The sequence below is a fragment of the Ctenopharyngodon idella genome, chromosome 21 (genome assembly GCF_019924925.1).
Source record: "Ctenopharyngodon idella isolate HZGC_01 chromosome 21, HZGC01, whole genome shotgun sequence".
NCBI lineage: Eukaryota > Metazoa > Chordata > Actinopteri > Cypriniformes > Xenocyprididae > Ctenopharyngodon > Ctenopharyngodon idella.
Window position 1 is genome coordinate 29,338,297 of NC_067240.1, and position 23,097 is coordinate 29,361,393.

At 38.2% G+C, this 23,097-nt stretch overlaps 1 protein-coding gene across 14 annotated transcripts in view; it reads right to left on the reverse strand.

Moving 5' to 3' along the window:
- rapgef6 (Rap guanine nucleotide exchange factor (GEF) 6) overlaps positions 1-23,097 on the reverse strand; it is a 101,853-nt gene that overhangs the window by 11,767 nt on the left and 66,989 nt on the right. For 10 of the 14 annotated variants that reach the window (XM_051876999.1, XM_051877001.1, XM_051876998.1 and 7 more), the window contains 15 exons: positions 22,901-23,059; positions 20,790-20,942; positions 19,052-19,216; positions 17,947-18,054; positions 16,978-17,181; positions 16,781-16,889; positions 15,164-15,407; positions 9,667-9,824; positions 9,022-9,036; positions 8,380-8,620; positions 6,356-6,742; positions 5,408-5,619; positions 5,184-5,307; positions 2,487-2,510; positions 875-1,092 (listed from right to left, as the gene is read on the reverse strand). In XM_051876999.1, coding sequence (XP_051732959.1) covers positions 875-1,092; positions 2,487-2,510; positions 5,184-5,307; positions 5,408-5,619; positions 6,356-6,742; positions 8,380-8,620; positions 9,022-9,036; positions 9,667-9,824; positions 15,164-15,407; positions 16,781-16,889; positions 16,978-17,181; positions 17,947-18,054; positions 19,052-19,216; positions 20,790-20,942; positions 22,901-23,059 — 2,521 coding nt within the window. Of the gene's footprint in view, positions 1-874; positions 1,093-2,486; positions 2,511-5,183; positions 5,308-5,407; positions 5,620-6,355; positions 6,743-8,375; positions 8,621-9,021; positions 9,037-9,666; positions 9,825-15,163; positions 15,408-16,780; positions 16,890-16,977; positions 17,182-17,946; positions 18,055-19,051; positions 19,217-20,789; positions 20,943-22,900; positions 23,060-23,097 lie in introns of those variants that run through there. The other 4 variants (XM_051876995.1, XM_051876996.1, XM_051876997.1 and 1 more) reach the window with 4 other exon arrangements.

The window sequence follows — 23,097 nt, forward strand, 5'->3', positions numbered from 1 at the left end:
ATGAATGCAATTAATGTCTAATAAAGTTTGGTTCAAAGCACTTAATTTTCAGATTTTCCGTGACCTAATCTAAAGTGAAAACTGTTTACTCCCAATAACCATATGAACAACTCATTTATTACTTGTTTAAAATACTGTACATCACTTAAATGGTTAATAAGTTGCATAAAAGACATAATCTAACTATTTTTTTGAGCTAATTTTGTTAATTACATGAAAAACTCACTATTTGTATTTAGCCTATTAATATATTAACAATGTAGAGACTACAATATATAAACTATGAATTAACTATAAACTAATATTAAATTATATTATTATATACTTACTATGAAGTGTTACCCATAAGTAAATTCATTAAATAATTTTAACAGATGCAACTTTTGATTTTAATAATATATTAGTAAATGTTGAAATTAAATTAAATAAATGCTGTAGAAATGCTGTTTAATGTTAGTTCATGTTAGTTTGTTAACAAATAAAAAACTTTTGGATGGAAACAGAGCTACTGACATTCATTTATACAGTAAGTGTGACTGAAGAGTCCAAATTCTTATTAAACACTAGGCTATAGTAAACTCTCTACACATTTCTACCTTTTCTGAGATGAAAAAAAGGACTGAAATTGTTTTACTTAAGACATTCTCGTCACAAACATGAACAAAACAGAGTTCCTACTAATCAGTTGAATGGCAGCATCACAAGATGATGCTGACTGAAAATAAAGCAAATCCACAAATATAAAATCTAGCACTTGTCTTGCCGCCCACTAGATGGCAGTGACTAGCCACGTGCTCCTCAGACAGCACATCTGAAGCTGGAGCAGCAGGTGAAGTTAGTTTTAGTGAGGATCGGTGCTGATCAGTGTACGCACGTGTGCTGTAGGCCGCTTCGCACTGCAGCGACATGATCTGGAACTTCTCCTCGTCCGTCTCCACCTCCAGGTGTGCCAGGTACTGCTTCACCTTGCGGGCCATCTGGGCGTCCTCGTACAGCTTCTTGGCGTTGAGCAGAGAGCTGCGCCGCACGCGCTTCTTGTGATTGCCCTGGACGTCCAGCAGGTTTGAGTTAGTGCTGCCCTGACTCAGAGACCTGAGGAAGAGGAGCGGATCAGGAGTGAGACAACAACTGACACGGCCTGAAAAACCTCACTGTCAGAGACGTCGTTCCTGTGGGCTGATGTTCACTGACAAACGGGAAGACATTCACAAACAGAAATCCACTAAAACGGAAAGGTTTCACATTGTAACGATATACAGTACAAGCATTTCTTCTGGTCTTGCAAACATGAAAAATGAAAACTAGAGATGCACCGATATGAACATTTTGGCCGATACCGATAATTATATTTGAAAGCGATAACCTATATTGGACGATAAATCTAAATCCAAATTTTTGTATAATTTTTGAGGGCCTGATTACAAAAACAAAAGTCTCACCGTTAAAGCCATGTCCCAAACACACAATTATAATGTTCTCATTATAATATTATGTATCTTGTATGACAGACTTGAGCTGTACATTAACTGTATTTTCCTTTTTAAAGTGATTTCAATCATATTTCTAGCAATTCAAAACCATCATGGTGAACATCTGAAGTGTCTCAGCTGAAGGAAATAATACATTATTATAATATATCGGCCAAATTTTCTTATCGGGCAGATAATGAAAACATTAAAAATGAACATATATATTTTTGTGAATCTTGTTTTTCAATTCCTTTGTATTGTTTATGAAATTGTTTTATTCTTGGAGAAGCTGCTTATATACGTACAGTACCATTCAAAGGTTTGGGGTAAGATTTTTTTTTTTTTTTAAAGAAAGGACACATTAAATTGATCATATTTCACTTAAATGCTGTTCTTTTGAACTTTCTATTCATTAAAGGATCCTGAAAAATAAAATGTATGATGGTTTCCACACTGTTTTCAACATTGATAATAATCATAAATGTTTCTTGAGTATCAAATCATCATATTAGAATGATTTCTGAAGGATCATGTGACACTGAAGACTGGAGTAATGATGCTGAAAATTCAGCTTTGATCACAGGAATAAATTACATTTTTCTATATATTCACATAGAAAACAGCTGATTTAAACTGTAATAATATTTCACTATTTTTGATCAAATAAATGCAGCCTTGGTGACTTCTTTCAGAAACATTTTTGGAAGATATTTATTTCTATTTGTGAAAGTCCTTCCATTTATTTGTGAATATGAAACGTTAAACATAAACCCCATTTATTTGCCAGTCTGAGCAAACGATGACTACAGCAGCATAACGCGGCCATGCAACGTATTCAGCTCCATTAATGCAAAAAAAAAAAAAAAGAGAATAAATGGATCAAAACAGACGAGCACGATCTGTTACATGAAGATCAGTGGTTTAGAGGATGAGAGGAAGGAAGTAAGAGTTGCAGGAGTTGGTGTGTCCAGGTTAACGGTCATGACACATTCAGGACATGCAGGACAGCACACTTACCCTAAACTCTTCCACCTCTTCTTCCTGTAAGCAAAGCCCATGAGAGGCAGAAAACAGGTGAAGAGAAAGACAGAAACACTCAGACAGACAGAAACCACCACCACAAAGACAGAGAGAAATCATCTGCTGTATGGCCACGATCACACAGCAGCAGAATACGCTTGTCAGTCCGGTCTTTGAGCCCTTAATATGGTTACGTTCACACACAGTTCACTTATTTACATCATATCATAAACACACAGAAACTCAAAGGTCTTCACTGCAACCCGTCAAAATAAAAGTGTGGTTTAACTTGAAGAAATTGTGACAGAAATATATAACTGTTGTACAGTAGAATTTAGCTGCGTCTCAATTTAATAATATTATTAATTAGTGTTGTCACGGTACCAAAATTCCAGTAGTCGGTACCGATACCATAAAAAATTTACGGTTCTCGGTACCAATTTCGGTACCACAGGAAAATCTGTTGGAACTATTTTACTAATTTATTTAACTACATTAAAAACATTAAATATGATGGTAATCATACATATAAACATTTGGAGTGTGTGTATGTTTGAGTGTAAGTATATATACCTCAATGAAACACATTTTGAAATGAATAATAAACAAATGCTCAAACATCCATTTTGTAAGAGACATGTGTGTTTATTTTAGCTATTCCGTCAGTGAAACGACACACTACAGCCTGTAAAACGGTAAATGATGGTAACCTAAATAATAAGAAAGTTAAATATTATTTTAAAAAACATTCGTTTTTTTTATTTCCACACAAAGATGCGTCATATAGCCGCTCTGCTCTTTGAGAGGGATGAGGGACACGAGCAGGAAAGAGACCATTTCTCTTTAATAATATCTTCATGTTATCTCCTGATGTTACAAGCAAATGACACTTGTTGTAAAAGGTCTGAAGAGCGAGTTTTATCTTCACACATTCAGGCTATGTTTGTTTTTCCGCTGCCAGAGAAAGCGAAACTAAAGATCACCGGCGTGTGTGAAACGCACTATACAAATAAACCTGACGCGCCTTATAAAATCTAATAACAAGCACAAACTGTGTTAAATAGAAACTGACGTGCAAGCAAAAAGGTTTCTGTCCTACGGTGTTTTTTCTACTTTACCACAGTGAAGAATGCGAATATAACAGGCCTAATTAAATGCAAACCAAAGGAAGAAATGTTTATAATCTCCTGCGTGAGAGAAGATTTGGGAAAAGAAATAGAGATTCCATGTTTAGTGGAATAACTAATGGAATACTGTTAAATTCACTGATAATTGGGTGATCAGATCGTGATTCCCAAAACAGAATACTAAGCGGAGTTAGCCGACAAAGCTTAAATGTATGGACTCACGTACCTCTCTCATTCAGCATGAACCAAAATGAAACATGGCTGCGATGTCACATTTAATTGCTAACCTATTATTTCTTCTGTAAACAAAGCTTTGTGCTTCACTCGTGTCATATTCACGTAAATACTGCCACAGCCCAGTCAGTGGGTACTGAATATACCCGGATTCTCGGTACTCCCGGTACTACAGAAATGCTGGTATCGTCACATTTTCAAAATTTCAGTACCGACTTGGTACCGAAGTACCGGTACTTTTGACAACACTATTACTAACACTAATAACAATAAGGAATAATCTAAATTTTTCTTCCATGTTTTAATTTTAACAGTAAAGCTCTTTATTTGACAAAAAAGTTTTTTTTTAATGCCATATGATTAAAAGATAAATTAAATTAATGATTTATGCCTTCATTTGATTGCCAGAAAAATGTTAAATAGACAACACAGAATTTCTGAGAAAAAAAAAAACATTTCATAGAAATGAAATTTAAAAAATAATAATAGTAAATGTTGTTGTTTTATGAATTCAATTCATTAAATATGCTTTTTGTTTATTAAAATTTAATTAAACCATTAAAGTGGAATTCAGAAAACTTAAAAACGCAGATTTTGTTTTTAATTCTGATTGTAACAGAATTAAACAAATTAAACAGATTTTGAAAGAAAAAAAAACGTATTTCATAGGGCCCTAAAAAAATGTATTTTTTGTTAAACTTTTAATAAACTGTTGTTAAGTTTCATGATTTCAATTATTAGACATGCTTTTTGATTACTAAAATTTAATTTAACCATTAAAATGGAGTCCAAAAAAATTAAAACGAAAAAAAAAAAAAAAAAACGGAATCAAGAAAAATTAAAACGGAAAAAACAGAATTTGGGAAAAAATAAAACAGATTTCATAGGGCACTAAATACGGGTTTGACTCCTGTTGCACGCTCGTACAGACAGTATTCGAGACGCTGCTGTACGCTGCTGTTTGAACGGGACACTTCGAGATTACACCTGTAAGTAAACGAGGTTGTCAATCCCAAAAACTGACAGTGTGAGCGTAGCCTGTGTGTTCACAGAAGCAAGCAACTGATTGACATTAAATGAATTTGACATGTAAATAAAAACAATGAGCTGTAGGGTGAGACCTGATCTCATCTGACTAGACTATGATAAGTGCATAAAACTACTGGACTTTCCCACTCAGTCTTGTGTGACGTGAAGACAAACACTGTTTCCTTTTCACAATAACATGCACTAATGAATCATTCACAGTAAGTGCAGGAATCAATTTTGATTTCCAGTGGACTTTGAGTTTATGCTCTCCTTTCACTCTGTGTGTCTGTGTGCAAGTCTTCACCTCTGTCTGAACATGAGCGCCGGGTCCATGTTGGCTGACGTCATGCGCACAACGTTTCGGATCTCCTTGGCGATCATCCTCAACTTTTCGAAATTCACCAGGCCGTCAACACTCGAATCGTTACCTGAGCAAGATAAGAGATGATGGACAGTTTAAGGACCTGACACGTAAAAACCCCCGCTGACTAACCTTTACAGGCATGTGCGTAAACTTGACCTACTGACCTTCGTGCAGGAAGGTGAGGTCTTTCTTGACCACAGGAAACAGTGGGATGATGGGAGGCTGCACGCTCTGGCTGCTCAGTATGTTGCGGTATTTTGCCATGTTGCGGGACGGGTCGAAGATGTCCTGAAGGTCGCGGAACAATTTCTCATACTTACTGGGTAGTTTCTCCCACGTGCTCCTCAATCGAGCTACTGAAGCCAGATTAAGACCACTGAAGACCACAAAAAACACAACGCATGACTTCCTGAACATCTGTGTTCCACATAAGGCCCTGCTCATAAGTTTAAACACCTCGTACAGAATCGGCAAGAGTTTTAACAATTAAATAATAATAACAAATAAGAGGGAATCTGCATTTATGTTCTGATGAAGCTGCATTACCACCATAAAACACTGAGGACCATGTCAACTTTCTTGTAAATGTTATCATTAGTGATTATTTTGTTATTATTTTGTCTTGTGGATAATTTAGAAATACCTGTTGCAACTTTATCAGGGAAGCATCACTAAAATAAAATAAAAATAATAAAAAAAAAAGTTGCAAGGTGTATTAACTTATTAGCTTAACTAAAAAGCAAACAAAAAAACAGGTAGCATCTGTGCGGCAGCATCAGGGCAGCACATTCGCATTGTCATTATTACATTCAGACATAGTGTAAAATACCAGTAAACAAAAAGAATCTGTTGAATGAGCATCTGAAAACAAAATGTTATGGCTACATTGTAGCCTTAAAAGTTTATGTGTAATAAATTCTACATGTTTAATCAAAATATTTCTTTCTAAAGTTACTTTTTGTAATGTCTATTCAAAGCTTTTCTCATCTAACACAATAATGACTTTAAATGTTCTTTTCTCAGCCATGGCAAAGACACCTTTTACAATGATTTGACAGAAACTGGAAAGAGAACGCTGGACAACTGACAGCTCAACCAAAAGGCCGACTTACCTGATGATGGCGAACATGGAGTTGAAGTTCTTGCACTCGCGGCAGTGCAGGGCGATCTTGATGAAGTGCTTGATGGTCTTCATGCGTTTGAGTGCGTTGGGCTCGCGGAGGATCTCAGTGGCCACCCAGAAAGTTTCCTGGTTGATGATCTCTTCAAACTGCTTCAGATGGCCACCGCCGCCACCGCCCGGGTCCAACTTGTACAAGTCGTCCACGTACTCGGTGGACTCGATGTTCCGGAACAGGCCGAAGTCTCTCATGGAGAGCTGCGCTGCCACCTCCACGGTGCTGAGCTGCAGGAGGCTGATCTGACTCTCCCTCAAGAGCTCCTGAGCGTCTTCATCGGAGCAGAGCGTCTCGGTCTCCATGTTGTTCTTCAGGTAGTACCTGAGCAAACACACGAATGACAGGATTAGTGTACAGCGTGTTTTTGTGGCTGTCAGCTTCGGTCACATCCAGTGAAGCTTTATCGAACAGCGCAGATCATTGTGTCCCTCTGGGATCTATTAGCTCTGTAGACAGTGTAATCAGGCTCAGACTGGTGTCACTCTCAATGGTGTGTTTAGGCCTTGATGTATTTGAATTACATATAAAATTTCCATGCATTTGTATTACAAAACATAAACTAATAAACTTGCATATAATGCATACATGAAGCAGGTAAGATTTCTGTAATCAAAAAAAATTATGTCATAGTTAATTAGTAAGTTCCTTGTTAGCGCGCCCACCTCCCATGGCAGAAATGCTGGTTCGAATCCCGGTGCGAGTAGAACCGGAAAGAGTTACAGTGGTGCCGTGACCCGGATAGGAGTGAGGTTTAGGGGGGGTGAGTGTAACGGAGGCCAGCTAGTAGGAGCTTTGTGAGTAAACCTCACTACCCTGGTCTCAAATGGCACACTAACAACTGACACTATAGGATGTGGTCTTTGTTAGCACACACGCCTCCCATGCCAGAAATGCTGGTTCGAATTCAGCTCGGAGCGGTGCGAGTCGAACCAGAGGGGGTTAAAGTGATGCTATGACCCAGATGGGAGTGAAGTTTAGGGGGGGTGAGTGTAATGGATGCCAGCTAGTAAGAGCTGTGTAAGTAAACCTCACTCCCCTGGCTTAAGAGGTTTGAATCCTGCTCGGAGCAGTGTGAGTGGAACCGGAAGGAGTTACAGTGGTGCCATGACCCGGATGGGAGTGAGGTTTAATGAAGTGAGTGTAACGAAGGCCAGATAATTAGAGCTGTGTAAGTAAACCTCACTCCCCTGGCTTCAAGAGGCACACTAGCGACTGACGCTAGAGGCGGTGGTCCTTGTTAGCGTGCCTGCCTCCCATGCCAGAACCGCCAGTTCAAATCCCGCCCGGAGCGGTGCAAGTAGGACCGGAGAGGGTTACAGTGGTGCCGTGACCCAGATGGGAGTGAGGTTTAAGGGGGTGAGCGTAACGGAGGCCAGCTAGTCAGAGCTGTGTGAGTGAACCTCACTCCCCTGGCCTCAAAAGGTTTGAATCCCGCTCGGAGCAGTGCAAGTAGAACCGGGAGTGGTTACAGTGGTGACGTGACCCGGATGGGAGTGAGGTTTAGGGGAGTGAGTATAACGAAGGCCAGATAATCAGAGCTGTGTGAGTAAACTTCACTTCCCCTGGTCTCAAGAGGCACACTAACGACTGATACTATAGGCCGCGGCCCTTGTTAGCGTGCCTGCCTCCCATGCCAGAAACACTGGTTCAAATCCCGCTCGGAGCGGTGCGAGTAGGACCGGAGAGGGTTACTTGGTGCCGTGACCCTGATGGGAGTGAGGTTTAGGGGGGTGAATGTAATGTAGGCCAACTAGTCAGATCTGTGTGAGTAAACCTCACTCCCCTGGTCTCAAGAGGCACACTAGCGACTGACGCTATAGGCTGCGGTCTGAACTCTGAAATGCAGCAAAATTCGCATGAGCTTGTGTTTTCTGTCCCCTGCATCTGCATGAATGGAAGTCAATGGAATAAAAAGTGTAATGTTACCGGCCCTTAAGAGGTGCTCGTTCTGCTCTTACCTGCCGTTGAGTTGGATGCGGTCAGCTAGTTTTGAGAGCTGGTCCGGCAGCCGGCGCTGTTTGATGACCCCTTCAGGACTAACAGAGACCTCACACAGCGAGTAAGTCTCTGAAGCAGCGATGAGGCTGAACTCACTGACTACATGCGAGACGACATCTTTGGCTGTGGTGTCTTTACTGATGATGATATAGCAGCTCTGCTGGTCGGCTTTGAACACGCGGATCACCTGATCTGGAATGTCTGTAACGGCCAAGAGGAAGGAGATGCAGTTAAACACACAGGACAGGCATAGTCATTTGAAATGGAGGTCAATGATGAGATGTTTCGCTCAGATCTCTTTATTTATTTGGAAAACCAGGCAATGGCTTAAAAACTATTGCATCAAGCACATGATTTAAATGACAGAAATCGCTCAGGTTTCATGAATATCATCTTCACTTGTGTTTCGAAGATGAATGAAAGTCTTACGGGTGTGAAACACAATCCACCACACTGACGGCATTTTCACATGCTTTTGGACATTGAGTGTAAAACGTTTCATGCCACAAACTCATAACCACATGCAATTAACATTCTAACAAAACAGCATAAAAGAGTTCAAACAGAAAAGAGTGCATGACATGTACAGTGGGTGTACTTACAGTAGAAACCAGCCACTGGAGGAGCCAAGAAACACACAGAAAGTAAAGAGAGAGAGAGAGAGAGAGAGAGAGAGAGATGACACATGACAGCTACAGCACACATGATCCACCACTGGAGACATCACAACTAATCTAAAGATGCCCTCCTCATTATGAACATCGTGTTGCATATTAACTTTAGCTGGTTTCCACATTCTTGTGCAGTGGATCTGAAACCGGCCACAAGCTTTCGTTTGACACAACCCAGAGCTGAAGTTGCAGAAAGGAAACATTTACTGGAATCCTTACTAGCATCCTCATATGTTATTACTAAATGTCTAATCTAAATGTGGAACGCTTGAAAAAAGGAGCAAACAGCTTGAGATCCACTCATAACCAGAAGAAACCCTCTATTGTGAAAAGAAGTACAATTAAGTGAACTTCTTTTTAACAAGGATGTCATGATATCTGCCATTTTTCCACTGCCCTCTTGTGTCACTGCACACTGCGTTGATCTGTTCTCAGATACATACAAGTCAATTTGGTGCAAATATTGTGTAAAATCAAGCTTTGATATTTTCAGCGCTATATGATGATGTGTGTGTCTATGGTCATTATACTGGCTTCTGGTGAGTGCACTGGTTCTCTGATGGTGTGATGTGTTACCTGAGGGGTTGTTGAAGTCCAGAACGCTGGCGGCGGGTTGCAGCAGGTCAGGACTGCTGGACGACAGGCTGCCTGGGATGGGCATTATGGCCACGCTGTGCCGGCACTGCTTAGTGCCCACGATACTGTCATCCTGAGACTGAGACAAGCCACTGTCGCTGCGGACACAGAGAAAGATGGATTACATCCAGCACAAACATTAACACTGCATGTTAATGAACACACACACACACACAGATGGAAGAGGCGGACATTTAGGCCGTTTTCACACTTGATTTAACTGGATTGAGACAGACCGAATGTGATTTTACTAAAACAATAACTACTATTAATAATAAAAAAAACAGCTGTACTGCAACTGGTTAACATCCTCCAATAACCCTACGTGATGTTAAAGAAAAGGGAAAGATGCTTCAGAGAAAGATCACTGATAAATTAAGAAGGTACAGAGGTAGTTTTGATTTGCTGTTGACACGTTTTCATCTGCTGCAGATGGATTGCAATGGATGTGAAGAATGCGAGCTGCTCACCGATGGTCTTGATAAAAGCTGTGGAGTCTAAACAAACTGAACTGTAAAGCTGCAGTGTGAAAGCGCTCTAAACAGACACGAGCAATGAATACGCACACACAATCCATGAATGAGACACAAGCCTGAGATGACCAAACACAGCAGAGCACATGTGACATCTCAGACGAGAGGAAATAGTGCTGTCTCATGGGTAAACTCGCTGCCAGTCAGACGCTGACCTTTACACAGATGGCCTAATTTACATTCTGCTGTCTCGATCTCAGAGCAGAGAGACAGACAGACGTGACGATCCACTCTGAGAGCACAGCATCACTAACACAGCCTCTCCATCCATCACTCGACTCCATGAAATTTCCCTCAAGAACAGATCCGGTACAGCAGGAAACATCAACACAATTGCACAAACAACATCCCGAACAGTTGTAGATGGAGTAAAGCACGTCACGTCAGATTCACAGGTATGGAAGCCCATTTCCGCCACATAAGAAAATAAATCATGCTTTGGTAAATTTTGGTAAACTTTGGTAACTTTAATTAAAGGTTAGATTTTTGAGAACATTTTGAATGAACGAAGATTGAGAAGAGAAATTGCAAAAACAAATTTTCACAGGTGCTAATATTTGTGGAGCCTACTGTAATTATGACATACTAAGTCATAATTATGAGATAAAAATTATATATCATAATCAAAATTATGAGTTGAAATTGACAAGCTGAAATTATGAGATGTCATGAGATAAGTCGAAATTGGCATTCTGTTATAATTATGAGATAAAAAGTCATGAGATAAATCGAAATTGACATACTAGGTCATTATGAGATAAAAAGTCAAAATTATGAGATAAGTTGAGATAAGTCGAAATTGACAGACTGTCATAATTATGAGACAAAAAGTCATGAGATAAGTCGAAATTGACATACTATGTCATTATGAGATAAAAAGTCAAAATTATGAGATAAGTTGAGCTAAGTAGAAATTGACAGACTGTCATTTATGAGATAAAAAGTCATGAGATAAGTCAAAATTGACATACTATGTCAGTTTCAACTTATCTCATGACACAGATTTCACAGAAACAGGAAGTGAAAAGAACGACTTCCACACAGGACGAAATTATGAGAAAAGTCATGAGATAAGTCGAAATTGACATACTATGTCACTATGAGATAAAAAGTCAAAATTATGAGATAAGTTGAGATAAGTCGAAATTGACAGACTGTCATAATTATGAGACAAAAAGTCATGAGATAAGTCAAAATTGACATACTATGTCATTATGAGATAAAAAGTCAAAATTATGCGATAAGTTGAGGTAAGTCGAAATTGACAGACTCATAATTATGAGATAAAAAGTCATGAGATAAGTCAAAATTGACATACTATGTCATGAGATAAAAGGTCAAAATTATGAGATAAGTTGAGATAAGTCGAAATTGACAGACTGATAATTATGAGACAAAAAGTCATGAGATAAGTTGAAACTGACATACCATGTCATTTATTATGAGATAAAAAGAAAATTATGAGATAAAAAGTCATAAGATACAATTTTGGCATTCTAAATCGTAGTTACAAGAAAAAGTTGAAATTGAGTTGAAATTTTTTATCTCACTTTCTATAATTATGATTTGCCAAAGCAGGATTTTTACATACATACATACATACAAAAATAAGAAATGTCATTTTTTTCTTATTTTCATGTATATATGACACAGCTAGTGTTTGTGCAGGTCACGTGACAAATAGCGGTTGTGATTTCACAGAAACAGGAAGTGAAAAGAACGACTTCCACACAGGACGTGACAGCACTGTGACACTGCATGGTTCATTTACACAAGGAAAAGTTGTTGACCAATGACAGAAAACACCTAACAAGGCACGACATGACACAAGCGATCCGCTTTCCTCGCCAATCACAGCTTTAGTCAACAGGAAATGTTGTTAGTCGCTGCATTTGATGTGTTGTTGTGTTGTGTTGTGTTCCATAACTGTATATTAAACATCATGCTCTGATTGGGTGTTTGGAAACGTTGTGCCTGGTTAGGATATGATGCAACTCTTCATGAAAACGCAGGAAAGAGAAAAAGTGAAAAATGTGTTGTGAGCATGCACAAAGATGTCTGTGAGCACAATAGCACAGTTTATGTGAAGATGAAACGGCATGAAACACAATGTTCACGTAAACAATCTCTTCTGGCAGAGGTTAACATTACTCTTAACATTATGACATAATTTCATAATAGAGAGAGAGAGAGAGTGTGTGTGTGTATTGAGCAGGTGTCTCTTACCCAAACAGTCCCCTGTGCAAGTGAAGCAGCCATAAAAACAGAAGACACGTGATGTCAAGCAGTACAAGCATCAAGCAGAGATGACCCACAAACACAACATACACAAACACACTCATACTCTCATACACACTCTTACTGGGCTCACATTCACCCCAACTTCAAAAAATAAAACGTACACTGTGCATGAGCAACATGAAGCCTGTTTTAGGACATTCAGATTTTTTGCACTGTGACATTACACACTGTCCTAACCAGACATGACACACGATAAAAGGCGTCTTTGTCGTGGCTGAGAAATGACACCCCAAAAGATCATTTAAAGTCATTATTGTGTTAGATGAGAAAAGTCATCCATCCGAAGTGGCATTTAGGTCTATTAACACAGACTGTTTAATGCAGCTCAGAGGTGGCATGGATATGAATGAAAAATAAAATGATACTCTAAAAATGAAACTAAAACTGCCAATAGGTGGCGGCAAGTCACTGTCTTAACGAGTGAGTCGTTAAATCATTCATTTAACAGATTCATTCAAACGTGATTCATTCAGGAACGAAGCAAGTGGCCGTCTTTATGAATGAGTCATTGAATCATTGGCTCACTCGATTCATTTAAAATCGCAGATTCATTCAGTAATTAAACACTGCTGTGTTTTTCTCAGAGACACACAACAGTTTTGCTGTGGCTTTGTTAAATTTGAACAACTTTCATTGGCGAAATTGAGCAAAAACGAACAATATTGACAGTATTGTGTTTAAAGGCCAATTCACACTGCACAGGCAAACGCCAACAAACACGTCAGTCGGAGTCAGATCAGTGTGTTACCCGTCACCGTTTGTTGCCGTTGGTCGGAGTTTGTTTTCACCTGACTTTACATGTTCAATCGCGTTTGTCGGGTCTTGGAATGTCTGAGCAGTGTGATATGATTTTCCAACAAACTCTGACATACTCTAATGTAAACATCCATTATTGATATAAACATACCCCTAACCTCATGAAAATCACATTCAAATCATGTACTATCGTAATCGTGTGTTAATTAGCTTCATGTTTCATGTGTAGAAACATTTCTCTGGAAAGTGAAAACACAAACAGGTAGTGTAGGAAGCCGCCGATGGTCATCGGACTGCATAAATCAGTGAATAATGAATAGAAATTATGATTCTGTCTAATAAATATTAAACTATCGCACTTTTTGACTAAAAGCCCTATTCAGTGCAGCTGTGTGAACACAAATAAACCACAGCAGACGTGACTGAATATGAATGTGTTTCAAAATATCATGTTACCAATTGATTATTTTGCACTCCTGACATAAATTATGAAATCACTGCAATAGAATTTTATCATAAACAGTGAACAAATATTGAAGCTGAAGTATTTCATCTTTCTAATGAAACAGTTTGTCCAGATCAACTTCAGTTCTCTGCATAAATTCAAGTACGTGTCCATCTTTCCCGGTCACAGCAACCACGGCTTCACCCACAACCCCTTTTCGTTTTCTACACCCTCATTTCAGGCGAAAAATGACACGTAAAGACATTCTGACTCAAAGTTTGTTGGTGTCTGTTGGGACAGTGTGAACATGACAGTTATTTTTCACAAAATTTTAAATCCAACGACCAACTTGATTGTCTGTGTTTGTTGGTGTTGTGCAGTGTGAATTGGCCTTAAAATGTAACAATATTAATATTAACTGTTGTATAAAATCAATATCACATTTGTAATCGTGCAGATATTTGGAAAAAAACACTCTTGTTCGTGTGATATTGCTAAAATGTATCATATGATATAAATATAAGGCAAAAACCCATACAGAGGCATTTTTTGCCCTCATATCTTGAATTCTGGTGGCATTTTAAATGCATTATAATAGACTTCATCATGCAGTCAGTATGTTTGTAACTAAACTGCATGCAATGTAAGATGACGTAAGATGACGTTTTTTTCTATAATTAATGAATGCCACCAAAAGAATGCGAAAAATCGATAGCCTTAGTTAAAATGGTTTGATTATTTACTTATCCATTTTTTTGAAAGTGTAAGACAGTTGTGCACTCGCAGAGGGCCGTGATCTGTGATTGATTTTGTCGCGTCTGATGTGGACAGAAAATGTGCTTGTCGATGGAATATTATCACGTCTGGTTAGGACATGGTGTAATTTTCATGACACTTGAGTACATTTTCTCTCACCACAATGAGAAAACAACAATATACTACAGGGGTGTCCTGTCCTGCCTCTGGAGGGCCACTGTGAGTTTAACTCAAATACATCTGTCTGAAGTTATTTAAATAAATTAAAAATAATAAAACATCTGCACACATAACGGCATGAGAAATGTGCTTAACTGCCTAACTGAAAAAAATTGCACAACTCTTAAAATAAACAGACATTGATTTCTTTATTCAGGATGTAATTTCTTATTTTTCCCCCCTTTTGATTGATATGAGCTGAACATCTTTTCATGAGCTCCTGATGGTTGTGATGACCAACTAGTGGACACCAAACTAAGTGTTGAATGGAGGTTTGTGAGATAACCTTGTGAAAGCGTAAGAATGACACGCACAACGCGTGTTGATTATGGACACGAATGAAGAAAAGAATGGAGAATAGAGGCTAAAGAGAGGAAGTGAACTCAAGTGATTCTCCACCATCATCCACACAGGAACGTGTCTTTACCTAAAGGGTTTTGGGGGCAGGATGTTGAATCTGGTCTTCTCCAGCATCTTACGGATCTTGTTGCGTCCTCCGGACACCGTGTTGGCCTTCAACTTCTTGTGGCTCTTGCTGTCCGTGGGAAACTCCATGTCTCCGGGCAGATCCGGGATGGAGTAGCGGTTGCTTTTCCTCTCCTGAATCTTAGGGATGTGAGGACCACCGTTCTTCTTCTCGTGCCTCACGCGGCTTTGAAGCTCTTTGAAAACTGCAAGTCAAAATCAAGTGTATTTGTATAGCTCTTTTCACAATACACATAATTTAAAGTAGCTTTACATAAAATCATATTGACATGTCTATAATGTCTTAGTGCTTTACCACAGAGCTAGTTTTAATGATAGGTGATAAGATTATATATAATGATGATACGAGTGATCCTGCAGATTTACATCTAGATATATTGTATTTATAGTGTTGTCTAGAACATACATCAGTGCTGCAGTGACTGAGAGATCAAGACAATTAAGAGATTTAAATGTCGGTTCATTGGTTTTGTTCTATTAAGAGATTTAAATGTTGGTTTTGTTGCATGAAGAGATTTAAATATCGGTCGGTTTTGTTCCGTTAAGAGATTTAAATATCGGTCGGTTTTGTTCCATGAAGAGATTTAAATATCGGTCGGTTTTGTTCCGTTAAGAGATTTAAATATCGGTCGGTTTTGTTCCATGAAGAGATTTAAATATCGGTCGGCTTTGTTCCAGTAAGAGATTTAAATATCGGTCGGTTTTGTTCCATGAAGAGATTTAAATATCGGTCGGTTTTGTTCCAGTAAGAGATTTAAATATCGGTCGGTTTTGTTCCATGAAGAGATTTAAATATCGGTCGGCTTTGTTCCAGTAAGAGATTTAAATATCGGTCGGTTTTGTTCCGTTAAGAGATTTAAATATCGGTCGGTTTTGTTCCGTTAAGAGATTTAAATATCGGTCGGTTTTGTTCCATGAAGAGATTTAAATATCGGTCGGTTTTGTACCGTGAAGAGATTTAAATATCGGTCGGTTTTGTTCCATGAAGAGATTTAAATATCGGTCGGTTTTGTTCCATGAAGAGATTTAAATATCGGTTGGTTTTGTTCTATTAAGAAATTTAAATATCGGTTGGTTTTGTTCTATTAAGAGATTTAAATATCGGTCGGTTTTGTTCCATGAAGAGATTTAAATATCGGTCGGTTTTGTTCCGTTAAGATATTTAAATGTTGGTCAGTTTTGTTCCATGTTCGTCTGTTTTGTTTCATTTACAGATTTAAATTTCAGTTGGTTTTGCTCCATGAAGAGGTTTAAATGTCTGTTATTTAAATGCCAGTCAATCAAAACGCTCAGCTGTGTGACCCATGTGACACGAAGACATCAGGCGTCTGCTGCCAAACACTAGCAAACAAGTCTCTCACTACATTTAATACAACAGCGGTTTCAACTTTCATTGTCATATGTGATGAGTTTGGAATGAGTCTATTTGTTCTTTATGAGGATATAATTATTCAAAATTATTTAATTTATCTTCAATTTTGTGGGAGCTGTGGTGAAGTGCAATCTACAAACCCACGACTCGCTAGCGCCACCCAACACCATGTGTACTGTGACATACCGAAGATATTAGTCTTCACAGTAAGAGAGAGGTGCGTGTTGTTCTTAAAGATATCCATGGCTTTGGAGTACGAGATGTTCTCGAAGTTCTGCCCATTGATCTCCATGATCTGAGGACAAACGAGCACAATGTGTTTATGCTGAAATATTAATATGGCAACCGTTGTTTCGAACTGAGCGTGTTCCTCTAATCGGTACCTGATCTCCACGCTTGAGCCCCGCTTCTGCTGCTTTACTGGCCGGCTCCACGGACTCGACAAAGATGCCAAAGCCCCGCTCGCTCCCGCCCTGAACCATGAAGAACAGCGGAGACTCTCTGGACGGCTTCTGCAGAGTGATCTGACGACACTTCGCCTTAGCAGCGCACGCAATGTTCAGCAGACGCAGGTGACCCTTCATTTTCTGAGAGACAATTCAGTGGAACACACATTCAAGAAATATTTACGTATTCAGATCAGTACGATGATTTTGATTCAGGAAATCATGCCTGTAGTGAAACTAGAGATAACTGCTCTGCTGTGAAAATGCAATTTATGCAGTTTTGTGTTTCATTTCTCACTTATTCACTATAGACATTTCCATTCTTGTCAAAAGAAGAGCACTTGATTGTATTGAATGTGCACTTGTAGTGTACTTCAAATCTTAAAAGAATATTAAAAAACTGTACTTACAGATATTAAAATATCAATGACTTTAAAGGCCGTTTAAGTGTACTTAAAGAGAGTATACTTTCAAGGCTGTTTAACACATTTTTAAAAAGTACACTTTCAAATAATGTCTTTAAAGTGCATTTTAAATAATGTTTTAATAATCTTGTCATGCTGTAAAGAAGTGCACTTATTTTGATTTGTTGACTAACATAATAAAGCACATGTGAAGTACTTGATTATGATTTTTACTGTTGTGTGTTATTCGATATTACATTTAAAGTTAATATATTTTTAATGTACTAAATAGCAAATTCATCATTACAAATGTGTGATTACACATATATTTCAATACATGACATACAAGTTTTAGTAGAAATTACGTTAAAGTACATTGTGCTTTTTCACAAGGGTCTAAACATTTTAGGATTCCCTGATATTTCCATGTTATCCACGACCATAGGCATCCTGTTTTAATGAACCTGTTTTGTCTGAACTTTTGTCTGATGTCGACACTCACCGAGGAATCCAGTAACTTCTCAAAGTCCTCCAGGAACTGAGTCATCACTGGATCACCTTCAAAATCATTAAAATGATTGTTCACCCACAACAACACGATTCTCGTCACCTGCAAGATCCCAAAATATGTAAACACATGCAAACCATTATTTACTACAAAAACAACAGTGTAAGAAATGGGTATGCATGACATTATCGGCACAGCATCGGAATCAGCTGATAAAGGCTTAAAATGTAATAATCAGCACAGGCCTGATATGAAAACATTATGCCGATATGCCTTGCCGAGAAGATAACATGTTGATTATGCGCCCGTTGTAAGATCAAGTCAGCAGTGTGGTCATTCTGTGGTCATTCTACTGCCCGCCTGGTAAGAAGTTTTATTTATTTAGGGAGCACTAATAAAATGAAAGGTAAAATACAGTCATACAGAGTTAAATAGCTAAACCTAAAGTGCTTGTACACAGTTTGTGTATGTTCATTGAGTATTATGAGGTAATGCTGATAACTGTCAGTAAGTTAGTTTTTATTTGGTGGAATACATTGTTCTCATTTTCTGTGACATACTGTATATCGGTAGTGGTTCAACGGATCACAAAACTCACGGTTCTGTTCATATCACGGGTATTAAGTCACAGATCGGATCATTTTTCGGATCAGCATATCAGGAGATTGTGTTATGTGAGTTTACTGAACAAGAGAGTTTCACTTTGAGATGAAGAAGTCACATTGACAGCCATTTCAACACTGTGAAACCAAAATAAATTTCTTGTCGTGTTTGTTGATTTCACAGAATGTGAAATACCACAGAAATAAAATACCATATGTGCCACCATTAAACACTGCGATGTGGGTAAAAAGGTTGAGAATCACTGATATAGAGCAATGAACACTGAGCCACACACTGCTCCATTAGCCCATTTCGCTGAGTTTCTCACGAGCATGCAGAAGTCTGTATATTTTTTATTTTTGCAAAGGTCATTTTAGGGGCTCCATAGCATCAGCTATCGGCCAAAACTAGTTGAAAAATATTGGCAACAATCAAATTTCCGCATCCTTAGTAAGAAACAGAAACTGAACTGATGCACACACACACACAGACTGACCGTGTCTCTTAGACTGTCCACTTTGAACCATTCCAGAAGCTTCTTGCCCACTTCCATGGGGCTGGACAGGAAGGTGCGGTACGTCAGGAGGAAGTCCTCAATGTAAGTAGGGTCCACCACTGACGGCTCCTCCACCAGGTGCATGATCAGACGCTCTGGAGTGCCCTGATACAAACAAGACAAGAGCACCTGATACAGAGCATGCATGTAGATAGGACACTGAAAACAGGTTTTAATGTGGGCATAGTTGGCTAAGGTCTGACCCGAGCGTACAGAGGCCACTCTTGAGTCTCTCTGATGTGATATATCGGCCACAATATCAGTATCTGTCGATATATGTTCATTTTTAATGTTATTGTTATCGGCCCGATAAGAAAATTTGGCCGATATATTATAATAATGGATTATTTCCTTCAGCTGAGACACTTCAGATGCGCACTGTTCACCATGATGGTTTTGAATATGATTGAAATCAAAAGGAAAATACAGTTAATGTACAGCTCAAGTCTGTCATATAAGTTACATAATATTATAATGAGAACATTATAGTCGTGTGTTTGGGACATGGCTTTAACGGTGAGACTTTTGTTTTTGTAATCAGGCTCTCAAAAATTATATAAAAGTTTGGATTTTAGATTTATCGGCCAATATATCGGTTATCGGCTTTTAAAATATAAAGAATTATCGGTTATCGGTATCGGCCAAAATGTTCATATCGGTGCATCTCTAATGGTGTCTATAACAGTACTAAGTATCTGGAGACAACAGCTTCATGTGACTGCTGCAGACGTCACGAAGAGCAGTCGTTCTCCAGAGGATCAGAAACTGACATCAGCCGGCCTGAAACTGAACGTGACCCTGAACGCCTGGTTTACAGCCAATCAGGAAAGAGTGGAAGCTGCTCTGAGAGCTCTGCCATGACAGATCTGTCGGACTGACACTTGCACAAGGTGAAAAAAGGGAAATGCTCCGACTGCCAAGTCCAAGCGAGTTCAGCTTGCACAGAAACAGCCTTCTCAATAGATCTCACCATACTTCCCCAGTTGATTTAATCACAGTACTTTAAAACGTTAAATTTTGTGTTGCACGTTTTCTGGAAATGTTTAAATATGCAAATGAGGCATTATCTAATTAAATATGAACTCATTTGCATACATTTCCAGTACAGAAATCTGCACATAGGATATGTTTGATTTTGTTGAAATATTAGAGCTTTTTTACAGAGGGGATTTTGGATAAATCAGACGAAAAAATACATTTTCACCATGTTTTTAGGAATATAATGTTCTATAAATCAGGCGAACGATATATGAACAAACTTTCAGAATGTAGATTGGAATAACACTGTAAAGTTTGGTGTATGTAAAGCTGCTAAAGTGGAGATTTCTGACTTTTAAAGATGGATTGTAATTGAAATCTACAGACATAAATAGATAAAGTGCAATAAAATGAACACTTAAATGTGTATTGTGGATGTTTTTTCCACTTTTTCCACAAAATAACCCAAAATCTCAAAACTGACCAGTACATGAAAAACAATGGATTTGTAGTGTCTCATCTTACGTTGGTCAAGGGCCATCTTGTGATGCTTTTTGTTCAAATCGACTGTCATTGGCTATTTTGGCCACAACCTTTATTACAGTGTCGTTGGCCAGCATTAAACTGACCGCAGAGACGATCCTACAGCAGCGGCCCAAAGCATTGAGCGTGATGAATCGGGGACGTGACTCTTCCTCACCTTAATGACGACGTGACCCTTCCTGGTGCCGCTGCGGTCCAGCTCTCGGTGCTCCTTCACCATGACGATCTCGCCCTCCTCCTCCACCTTGTGCGTGTTCTTCTCCACATGGTTGAGGATGCGGCAGTAGTCCTCTTGTGCGATGCACACAAACTGGTCCACAACAACATGAGGAAGAGCAATGAACCGATAGTAGAGCAGGAGGTTAGTCTGAACCAGACATGGATAACCAGCGCAATCATTGCGCCAACTCATGAGTGCGACGTGTCTGAGAGGATGTGCATGAGCGCTGGGTTCACGGCGTAAGAGGAAGTTGAGGTGGAGTCTTTATTTTGAGGAATCAGCAGCTCTGCTATATTAGGAGGCCTTTACATTCAGACCCTGACCACAACGCTACATGACATCAAGTGTGAGTTTGTGGCAGGGTCATAACCACCAGATTATCCCCCAAAATGTGATATTGTTGCTGCTGCTCTGCACTTCGTTACTGCATTCCTCTGCATGAACCCGTGACCTTTTATTCATACGTGGCAACGTCGTTTTGAAAGAACCATTACATTTGTTGCCCGTCGTTAGTTATTCCTTATTTAACGTTCGGTCAGTTCCTCACACTAATCTATCATATGATTTCAAAAGACTTTTATGGCAGCATTCAGCTTCTTCAGAATGTTTCCCTTTTAATAGAGGAAAGAAAATCACACGGGTTTGAATCTACACACTATTGATTTGAGTGAAGAAGGTGCATCATGAGGATGTAGAGGGAAACCGTAAAGGTTTGTGAAACTGCCACTCTGTGAGAGAGTTTTGACTTGTTCACACAGGCCAGCTCTACTGCATTTAAAGGGCTCGCTCACCAAGAACTGAACATCCAGTCATCATTCAGTCATCAAATGTCAGTGTTGTTTGGACCTCATTGACTTTCAAAATATCCTCCTTTTTTGTTTTTATGCCATAATGCGTTTTTTTTTTTATCTCATAATTTTATTTGTTCTATTTTTTTTACATAGTAAAATTTTTTACATAGTAGAACTTTCTATTTCATAATTGTAACGTCATAATTTAAACTTTTTCATCATTTTGGCTTTTATTACATAATTTTAACATTTTATTTCATAATTATAACTTGTTAATTTCTACCTATTTCTTAATTTTGTCAATTTTTTTCAAATTTTTTTTACTTTTTTTATTATAATTATGAAAGTATCTCATAATTTCAACTTTTTTCATAATTTTGACTTATCTCATAATTTTAACTTTTTAAATTGTAACTTTTAATTTCATAATTGTAACATCATAATTTAAACTTTTTTTTTATAATTTTGGCTTTTATCTTATAATTTCACTTATTTCATAATTATAAATTGTCAATTTCGATTTTTTTTTTTCATAATTTTGTCTTTTTTATTTTTTTTTCCTTTTTATTATTTCATAATTATAACTAGTCAATTTGGACTTTTTTCATAATTTTGGCTTTTTTGTAATAATTTTTACTTTTTTATCATAATTATGACATCATAATTTAAACTTTTTTCATAATTTTGGCTTTTTTTCATAATTTTAACTTTTTATTTTATAATTATAACATGTAAGTTTCTACCTATCTTTTTTCTAATACATTTTACTTTTTTATCATAATTATGACAGTACCTCATAATTTCAACTTTTTTCATTTCAGCTTTTATTTCATAATTGTAACTTTTTATTTCATAATTATAATGGCAATTTTTACTTTTTTAATAATTTTGTCTTTTTTTCTAATAACTTTTACTTTTTATCTCATATTTTTTTTACTTTTTATCACAATTATGACATAGCATGTCATAATTTCAGCTTTATCTCATAATTATGTCTTAGTATCTCATGGGTGTCCAGTCCTGTTCCTGGAGATCTACCCTCCAGCTCCAACCCTGATCAAACACACCTGAAGCAGCTAATCAGGATCCTCAGGAGCACTTGATAATTACAGACAGGTGTGTTTGATCAGGGTTGGATCTGAACTCTTGGGCACCCCTGGAGTATCTCATAATTATGACTTTCCATGTCATAATTCTGATTGACCAAAGCATTCTTCTTCCTGCGTGGCAGAAATGGGCTTCCACACATGCTCTCACCTGGCAGTCATCTGCTTTAGTGCACACAACCCCGGTCATGAACTGTCTGTCCAGAGACGGCGAGATGCCGAAGCTGTTGCCCATGCACAGGATCTCTGCTCGGCCGTCTCCATAGCTGATCTCTACAGCGCCGTTCAGGATCACGTACCACAGGTCCAGCTGCAAACACAACAGTGCACGATATCATAAGACACTGC